The sequence below is a fragment of the Acipenser ruthenus genome, chromosome 43 (assembly GCF_902713425.1).
Source record: "Acipenser ruthenus chromosome 43, fAciRut3.2 maternal haplotype, whole genome shotgun sequence".
Lineage (NCBI taxonomy): Eukaryota > Metazoa > Chordata > Actinopteri > Acipenseriformes > Acipenseridae > Acipenser > Acipenser ruthenus.
In genome coordinates, this window is record NC_081231.1 from 1,525,914 (window position 1) to 1,536,043 (window position 10,130).

The following is a 10,130-nucleotide window of genomic DNA, read 5'->3' on the forward strand; positions in this document are numbered from 1 at the left end:
TTATTATTATTATTATTATTATTATTATTATTATTATTATTAATCAGCAGGCACTTTTATCCAAAGCGACTTTCAGAACAACTGCTGCTGCAGTCACTTACAACAGGACCTTGTTTTTACGTCTCATCTGACCAGCACAAGTCTGAACATGAGAATCTAAACTTCGGTACAGTTTATTAATGTCTCTCTCCCGTAAGTTGCTAGAACCTTAAGGGTCTGATTTGATCACCCTATACCCTGATAAACCACTGCTGGTAATCATCCTGAAATGTGGTTGATGCAATACAGTTGTATTCCTGGTGCTGTAAAATTCTCTAAAAATCCATCTGTGGTTTATCAAAGTATAGGTTGAGCAATGGTTGGGCATAATCGGTTCTTAGATGGCTGACCATCGTTATGATCAGAAATGCCTCGCTCCTTAAAGAAAGTAAATTACATTCTCATGGAGTAATAGCAAATCTAGCACAGTGACTGTACTTGTGGGAGGTCCTTATAGTTGTACTGACTACACATCTGCGTTTTCCAAGTAGATCTCAATGCATCTCAATGTACTGTCCTGTATTAATACACTTTACAGATGTTTTAACCAAGGCTTATAGTATTGAAAGCTTTTCGCTTTCTGATTTCACCTTCAACCACATTTATCCTGGTCAAAAGCTACGAGTTTGATAGCAGTACTTGGTATTCACTTCCTTCTTGTGCTACGCATAATAGGACCCTGCCTGATCCTGCACTACTATTTCTGTGCATAGGAACTGAGTTTGAGATTCAGGTGGGGGCTCTGATACCCGTTACACAGGAAGTCAACAGAGGAACGTCTTTAAGTATGGTGTGGTGACAAAGCCCTTCTAAAGTCTGGGGGAAATAATTCTCTGGAGCAGAAAGTATGTGTGCAATCTGAAAATGATCGTTTTGATAATTTGAATCAATAATTTCTAATACTGTACATAAGACCTGCGAGCAGTGAATTTTCAATGTATGTTAATTTTTTGATAAAGATGTCTAGTCAAAACTGTCCGATCCATTACAATTGTATATGTCTTTGTAGGCAATGTGGACACACAGTGTCCATTTGCAATGTGCATTAAAACATTTGCAGACCGGGACTGTCAGGGGTTCAACAGGAGCTCAATCATCAATCGCTGGTGCATTTGAGAACCACCATTAACGTTATATTTCTGTGTTCTGTTTAGGATAAACCATAGGGTTTTTGTTTAACCCACAATTATATTATATGTGCATATACTGTATGTAAATATTACTGATAGGTGTCTTACCAAGGTCAGGATTTATAATTGGACGTGTGCAGGTTTTTGACAACTTTCATTTGCGTCAATGATAGCGTGTTTTTACCATGCAGGGACGTTACTAGGGGGGGTTGCTTAGACCATAGCTGTCGTTTCACTAGGCTGCAGCTAACCAGTCAAGTGTGGGAGTAGGGGGCTAAGGAGCGTGGGCATGTGGGTGTATTGTTGGCCCAGGATGGATGAATGTACTTCTCCCTTCAACTGTTTGTTTTCCTTTAATATGGGTTTTAATATGGGGCTGTTATTTCTGTATAGAAAGCCAGGGTTATAATGTCATGGTGGTGCTACAGCATTCATTTAATAATGTTTGAAAAAAGTGCTTTGGAGTCACTGAAAGAAAGTGAAAAAGAAAAGAGAAGAAATTGACCCCTTCACTGCTGCAACTACCCCACCCTCCCCCTCCCCCTCTCCCTCCCTTTGAGACAGATGGTCACTTCACCCCAACAATGTGGTGATGAATATTGCATAACCTTACAGCTTTCACATAGGCTTACATTTTCTGCTCTCAAAATATGGTTGTACTGTTACTGATCTGACTCAATGTATTGGATGAACAGAGCCCATTGAATACTAAAGCAAATATTTTAAGTAAAATGCAACACATTTTGGTATATGAATCAGTCATTTGAATAATAATAATAATAATAATAATAATAATAATAATAATAATAATAATAATAATAATAATAATAATAATTAACAATAACATTTACAAAAGTATATGAACCAGCATGGCATATTTTGTTCCAGTTATTATCAAATTGTTTTACTGATGAACAGCCAAAATGTTTGTTTGGCCTCAAATTGATTGTAGCGAATTAAATAATCGAATATATCTTCCATGTTTTGCACTTCTATTAGCTACATAGGTATATAGCAAACATCGTTTTTTAAACATGATATCTGCTACTTCATCAGGCTAAAGAAAGTTCTCAGTTTATACTCGTTACTCTCGGAAGATCGGTTACACTTGCTCTTCCTAGGTTATTTGATCTCAGCTGTGCTTTCTGGGTCATGTTACTGACTGAAAGCATGTCAGTCAATAAGGTAGCTAGCTGGTTAATGACAGAAGCCACGATAAGTTCAAATCAGACTGCAATTACCCAACAGTGCAACCATATTACAGTGTTAAAATATTCAGTTGAAACGTATTAAATGTAAGGGAATGAAATATTCACTGCTACCAATGTACAGCCATACTGGAAATTCTTAACCCCCCTCCCACTGCTTAGCAACTCCTCCAGCCCCCTTTTGCTTTGGCATTTAATTAATTTACCTTATCAGCATTGAAAAAAGATAAAAAGGGTTTAAGGTTTTACTTCACACTTGCTTTGATAGGCAGCCAAGACTGGAGAATAAACCATTTCAGCATTTGAATTCTCTATTCTGAACTGCTACCAGCATTTCCATTTCGCTAATATAACCCAGTTACTGTCCACGGCTCCTGTCTGCAGTTTTAATTATGCTTTTACACATTTTTGTACACTGCTTTCTGTTCTACAGGCCAGGCGCAGAGTGAGCTTGGGGGCAGAGATTTGCTGGGCTGGTCTTTGTCCTCCAGAGGCTGGTAGCCTGCAGACATCCTCTCTCGAGTTCCTGCGTGTGAAAAGATGCCGATTGGCTCGTGGGATCGGAGGACGCCCACTGAGCCTCGGGTCCCTGGGCTGTGTGAGGGAATCCCCGCGGTGAAGGAGAATAGTAATAATTGGGCATTCCAAATTGGGAGAAAATCAGGGGTAAAATAATTGGAGATTCTAAATTTAAAACAAAAAATGACTTAGAGATTGAGGCAACATTCAGACAAACACTATTTATTTCAAGCAGAAAAACAGACCTTTGATTTGAAAAGCCACAGCTGGGTTTTTAGAGCATGTTACAGAACTGAGGAATCCACGTACATCGTTTTAGCGGAGTCCATGGATAGCTACGGATGGAGGGTTGATGCAATCCAGGGTAATTCCTCAGTGCTGTAAAATGCTCTAGAAAATATGGCTTAGGGTCTAGGTTGATAAAATCTATTCCGGTTGACGTTCGGCAGGTTGAAACATCCTGAGCGCCAGGGCTGAGCAGCATCCCTCATTCCAGTCAGTATATTGATATATGTAGAGCTGGCGAGGCTGGCAGAGTTGAAATGTCACCTGCTTTGAATGGAATGAGGAAGGCTGTTCAGTCCTGGATTCTCCAGACGAGCTCAAAACAGGATTAGGATTTTGCTCAAAGCCAGGTACAGGCAGATTTACAGAAACATTATAACTCAACATGGCAGCAACAGAGCCATTCAGAATTACTGCACCTTAAAATAATCAGGGAAATGTAGAACCCGCCATTACAAAGACATCTGATGCAACTTTGTCTTCAAATTGGAGAAGTCATTGCTGTTGCATAAAGTGTTCAGTACAGGAGAGAGCCTTTTGATTGTTCTGGGATAATTCATAAGAAAAAGGAAATTTAAAAAGGTAATTTCATGCTACGGTACTATCGGACTATAACTCCACTTCCTGCTAGGGGAAGTGAGTGCGTGCATACTTATGCACCTCACAAAAGGACAGTGTCTGGGTTGTATTGTCTTGAGCTGTTTGGAGCACAGCAGTTGAAAACAAATTGAAGCGATCCCAGTCTTCCTGTTTGATCACTGTGCGCCAGACTGCCCTGTATAAAGGCTGCAGTAATGTATCTGATGTTAAATTTGTCCTAAATGACGCAGATTTCCTTCCTTTTGTTTTTTACTTAGTTCATTCCCCCAAACAAACTGAGGTAGCTTCAAATTCAGCAAACAGCTGGTTCATTTTGTTTTTTAGCAAATGAAAATGTTTAAAGACACTGCAAATCTATCTAAAAAAAAAGTTATACCCATTTAAGTGTAGCCATGAATAGTTGGCCATGGGTTTACTTCTGTATAAGTAAAGACGTTAAAGTCTACTTCATATTGCTGGAAGTACATTCTTTTATTTGTTGATATATTTAAGTAGGATGTTTCCCATTATTTTAATTGTTTAGTACCCCCCCACCCCCCCACCCCCCCCACAGCTTATTTCTGTGAAAAATTTAAAAACTACCCACATTAAAATAAAACAAGAACTCACCTGGCTTCATTCTTGAACCACAGACAGTGAATGGATAGTTCTTAGTTTGATTCCTCATGTCAAAGGGTAGGAGTATATTTATTAAACCTTTACAGAATTAGAGTCTGGTTACATCAATTGAAGAAAGAAAGAAAGAAAGAAAGAAAGAAAGAAAGAAAGAAAGAAACATGATACTTTAAGCACAGTAGAGAAACCAGGACCAGAGGACACAGTTGGAAATGAAGTGGAGACTCAGGACAGAGGGAAGGAGATGTTTCTTCACACAGAGAGTGGTGAGGGGATGGAATGGGCTACCTAGTCATGTTGTTGAGGCTGAATCACTGGGATCCAACTTGATGAAGTTCTGAGATCAATCATTTACTAGGAACCAGAGGTGCAAAAATTTAAAGCATTGGTTAGCACTCTTTTAAGTGCCATTGTCCTCATTTGAAGACAGGCTACTTTTTAACTGACATCTACTTGTTATTTAATTTTTTAAACTATATTGTTATGATAACTTACTCTAATTTTGTTAACCACAAAAGTCTAAATGTATTGTATGAAATTCAATCTTTTTTTCCCGTTGACAAAATTATTTGTGGTAGTAACCTTTTTGGGAGGAAGGGAATGACATGAAAGGAATTATAACTGAGACTCAAAAATTGGGGAAAAGGGGGAAACGGTATATTTAACATTTGAAAGGATGGAAATCTGCACAAACTTGTCCCTTTGTCCCAGTCCAATAAGAACAATGTTAATTATGAAGGGGAAAAAAAATAAATTATATAATGCAGCCTTTGTTAAAAAGGGGGCAAATGTTTTTTTTTTTAATCTTAATCAAAAGAAAAACAAAAATCATTTGAAAAGGGGGGAAAAGTTGTTTTTCTATCCGAGAACAATCTTACACAGCTTTCTTTTTGTAATTTTTTTTCATGCTAAAATCATGCGGCCAATTTGTTGATGTAAGTGACTTGAATTCCGTGGTTTGCTATCTTGTTTAAAAAAGACAAAAAAAAGACAAAAAAAACAGACAAGAGAAAGAAAAGGTAGAAAGATAGATTTGATAGGCTGTATAACTGTTGTTTAGTCTTTTATCTTTTAAGTTTAACAAGTAATTACTTTTTTTTTTTAGAAAGAAGTTTGTAGACAGGGAAGATTAAGTGATAGTATTTGATTTCATTATTTTACTTACATGCAAGTCCAGCATAGTCTACACAGTTTATATAAATAGCAATACATAGTGTAAGACAATATACAATAAAATACAATTAAAAAATAGTCCTGAATTATTTAAAAATTGTTGTCATGGGTGCTCGGGGGAACGCCACACTGACGCTTGCATCTTTCTTTCTCTTTCTTGTCCTAGGAGGTGAATTAGTGTTGCCCATAATTACAGAAGATTCCTTAGACCCCCCTTCAATCGCCACCCGCTACCCCGTCATCCCCGCTCCCCCTACTTACCGTCCATTCCTAACCCTCCTCGAGACCACCAAAGAATCCCTCACCCTCCCCTCCGCCAACCAGCGCCCCCCCTGCCCCCTTGACCAGGAAGATAACGATTGCGAGGATGCCATCGAAGTCTCGGGCTACGGCTCTGGGGAGGTCTTTGACTCCAGTTTGCCCCCGACCGACGATGAGGATTTTTACAAAACTTTTCCCTTGGTCACAGACAGGACCTTGTTACCTCCGCCGGCAGTCAACGGGGGGGCCGAAGGCAAAATCTCCCGGGACCGCCACTTTTCCAAGCCCAATTCCAAGTCCTCCACCGCCACCACTTCCAACTCCCCTCCCGAAAACCAGGGCCCTGCACAGGGGGCCAGCCCCGACCTTCTCCTGCGTAAAACTAAAAACAGCATCCCCGCCGGCAAAATGAACACCCGCGATCAAGTCCTCTTGCTCCCCATGCCCACTTCCTATGACCTTGATCATAACGGTAGACACAGACACCAGCCCGATATAACCTATCCCCCCAATTTCCACAATCTGCCTACAGCCAATCCCACGGGCCCCGGAGAAAGGGGTCCCCCAGGAGCCGTGGAGGTGATCCGGGAATCCAGCAGCACCACCGGGATGGTGGTGGGAATAGTGGCCGCAGCGGCGCTCTGCATCCTCATCCTCCTCTACGCCATGTATAAGTACCGCAACCGCGACGAAGGCTCTTACCAGGTGGACCAAAGCCGCAATTACATCAGCAACTCTGCGACGCAAAGCAACGGTGCCGTGGTGAAGGAGAAGCAGCCCGGCGTTGCCAAGACAACGGGAAAGAACAAGAAGGACAAAGATAAAGAGTATTACGTCTGAGAGAGAGAGAAAGAGAGAGAGAGAGAGGGGGGAAGAGAGAATGGAACGTGAGAATTCTGTATCACACTACCGAAAACACTCGGTCATATGTTCCGCAACACAAAATCCCCTGCCCTCCAATCCCATCCCTTCCCTTGTCCTTACAAGAACAGGAGTTGAAGGAAAGAAAATTGTGGATCACTATACATTCAAAGACCCTTCATCTCCCCTGCTTTCTTTCTTTCTTCCCCACACCTCTTCCTTTTCCTCTCTCTAATCCTTTTTGTTTCAGTGATTATATTATATTATTTATGTATTTATTTATTTATGTCTGACTGGGCCATTCTCAAACGTGCCAACACTTATTTAAAAGAGGGGGAAAAAAAGACTTTTAAGAACATGAAAAGAGAAATGAAAAAGGGATCAGAAGCAATGCAAAACGGTGTTTGGTTTTTAAAAACAATAAATCATAAAAGGACAGACATCCTCTTCCAAAAGTCTTGGGGAGAGAGTAATTATGGACGAATCGAAGAAATGACTTTGTTTGTGCCAAGCTGAAATGAACAGACACAGACTCGGCAAACGTGATAGACGACAACAAAAAACAGAGGAAAATGTAGTTTGGTTTTGTACTGGGGGTCTTGCTTGTCGGTGGCACTCTAAGACACAAACAGAAACGTGCAGACGGTACAGACTGGATTGCCAAGACCTAAAAAAAAAATTAAAACAAAATAAAACAGTGGACCTTTTGCTTGCTAAACCAATGCAGCTGCCAGTTGCACTCCAGACCTGATACAAACTCTGCCTTCAAATTTGTGTCTCTTCAGTCACGCTCTCTCTCTCTCTCTCTCTCTCTCTCTCTCTCTCGGTTAAGGTGCTAATGCAACATTTTTTCTGCTGTGTTTCAAGCATGTAGTATTCATGTACAAAGAAATGTAATCGTTTCAGTGGAGAAAAAAAACAGCTACATCAGCCATTCAGAACCCAGTGGGTTTTTTTTTCTTCTTTTTTGGTTCATTCCTAACTTGGGACTTCATATGCAGTAGGTCGTAACCAGCAAATGAAGGAGATGTTCTGTGCAACATGAAAAAAAAGACTTAAATATATAAATATATATATGTATAGACCTTTCAGAGTCCTACAGACCAGCTAGAAGCTTATAAAAAAATGTGTGTTTGTTTGTGTGATTTAATGGGAAAAAAAGACTGCAAAAAGTGGATAGCCATCTTTCTGAAAACAACAACAGGAAAAAGAACAAGATTTTGTTAAATCCTGAATTTTTTTTTTTCTAAGGAAAAATGTGTCTTCATTAAAATCAACAGTTTTATTCTTAAGCGAAGATGGACTGAAATGGAACGCAGAACAATACCGAAATAAAAAAAAAACTGGTCCCTTTTGGGAGGAAAAAAAGACTCCAGTATTCAAATGTTCTTGACTCCATTATGAACTGTTAACATGAAAAAAAAAATCTAAAAAAAAAAAAAAAAAAGTTTGTGAATCTCATCCCATTATTAAGAACGGTGTGTTTTCCCTGTTTACGTTCCTGTTAGAAAAAATAAAAATATAAAAACGTACAGAAAGAAATGACAGGAATTGTTACAATTTGTACATGACTGGTTGTTGCTGTCTCTCTTGTTTAAAACCAAATAGCTACCTTTTATGATTTCTAGTGTGTATCAAAATATTTTCAGTTTCCTTTCAAATAATGCAAAACTAGAGGAGTGCTGGTTGTAAACACAGCCGTGAAAACTTACAACAGGGGGTCAGAATTCCTGTTTTTTTATTATTATTTTTTTGTATCAAAACTTCTCTCCCTTTTAGGTGGGTAGCTGTGTTATTTTATTTATCTAATTTTATTTTGTTATCTTCGAAAAATTGGGTTCTATAGGCTACTCCCAGTATCTTCCTGTTCTATTCAATGTTATTGTAAGTGTCAGCAGTGAGATGAATCTACATGTGTGTACATTAACAGAGGGAAATACAATTGGTTATATACTTCTTACACTTGTTGTGTTTTTTGTACCTTTTCCAGAGTCTGTGGCGGGGGGGGGGGGGGGGGGTAGGTTTTTACTGGAGCAATCAAGGTAAAGTACCTTGCTCAAGGGTACAGCAGCAGTGTCCTCCACCAGGGATTGAACCCACGACCCTGTCAAGAGTACAGAGCCCTAACCACTACTCCACACTGCTGCCCATATAGTCCACCACATAATGTGACTGCAATCTACTGAGGGTTACTTGTACAGCACAGCTAGAAGTCCTGTCTTGAAGGAAAAAGCTGTTTGTCTTTGAGTAGGGTGTAATAGTCGGCTACAATATTATTTAATTCCATAGTAAATTCATTTTTGGCCGTAACTTCCACTCTCACAGACCTTTATTTTGCCATAGATGAATTTGAGATTTTTTATAAAGGTCCCGGGCATGATTATTAAAAAATATTAAATAAAAATAGGACTTTTAAATACAGATCTATCAAATGGCACAGAAACATTGAGAATGGGATCCCCAGAGCAGCAGATTGGAATGACAGTGGTGTTCCTCTCCTAATACAACGGCATTGCAGTATTACATCCGCTGCTATCTCTGTCACAACACCAGAATGGGAAGCCGGTCAAGCCCTGGAAATAAGGTAAGAGAGAGTTCTCCCATACTGGGACCCCAACATCACTCCAAACAGCTCCTGGTTTTCAGAACTGCCCAGGTCAAGCTCAGCTTAGCTTCTGGCTGTAGCTGCTGTACTGGGCAACTCACTTAAAGGGACACATTATATCTACATTTGCCTTATATTTCTTTCTTAATATCCTATTATGTGTGTTCAAGCCCTAACAAAAGCTGCCCACAGTAAAAACATAGCAAAGTGTAATACAACATAGTGAAAGCAAGATGAAGCCCAGATAGGTATGGTACTTATAGTAAACTGTCAAATATGGGGAAAGCATAGGGAAATCACAATAGAGCACCAGGTATTATCTTAAGCAGCTTTGCAGCACTGAGATGCAGCACATTCGCGTGAGGGTCAGCCCATTGATTTGTACAAAATATGAAGGTGCTAGATATATATGTTGTGTTTCTATGTTTGTTTGTTTGTTTTTAAAACCCTATGTATTTCAACCAGAAAGCAGGCATCACCTGGTAATTAGGTAAAATGGAGTGCTGTGTTGTTTATATAAATAAAGATTACAAGCTCAGCTACAAACAAGCCATAATCACACAACATACCGGCCGTCTTCTTGACATGGCGCCAGGTGTTATGAGAAGATTAAAAAAAAAATCGACTACAACAGGTAAGAGGAAATGCTATAACATCGAGGGAAGGCTGGAGTCAGCCAAGACTGAACACGGGAATAATTAAGTTCGGCTGAAAGGCGTTTAAAAAAAAAAAATCAGGCAGGTTGCCTGCGCGACGGTTTGACAGTACAGGGACTCAGGAGTCGAGGCAAAATATGTATTCAAAACAAACAAACTCCGAGAAGCCAACATTTGA

General features: G+C 39.6%; 1 protein-coding gene across 22 annotated transcripts in view; it reads left to right on the forward strand.

Annotated features, from left to right (window-relative positions):
• The window catches only part of LOC117962483 (neurexin-2-like), a 431,235-nt gene extending 422,584 nt beyond the window's left edge, over positions 1-8,651 (forward strand). For 14 of the 22 annotated variants that reach the window (XM_059012170.1, XM_059012171.1, XM_059012165.1 and 11 more), the window contains one exon: positions 5,736-8,651. In XM_059012170.1, the coding sequence (XP_058868153.1) occupies positions 5,736-6,670 (935 nt within the window). In that variant the 3' untranslated portion in view covers positions 6,671-8,651. The remainder of the gene's footprint in view (positions 1-5,735) is intronic. The other 8 variants (XM_059012180.1, XM_059012177.1, XM_059012178.1 and 5 more) reach the window with 2 other exon arrangements.
• Positions 8,652-10,130: the final 1,479 nt, after the last annotated feature.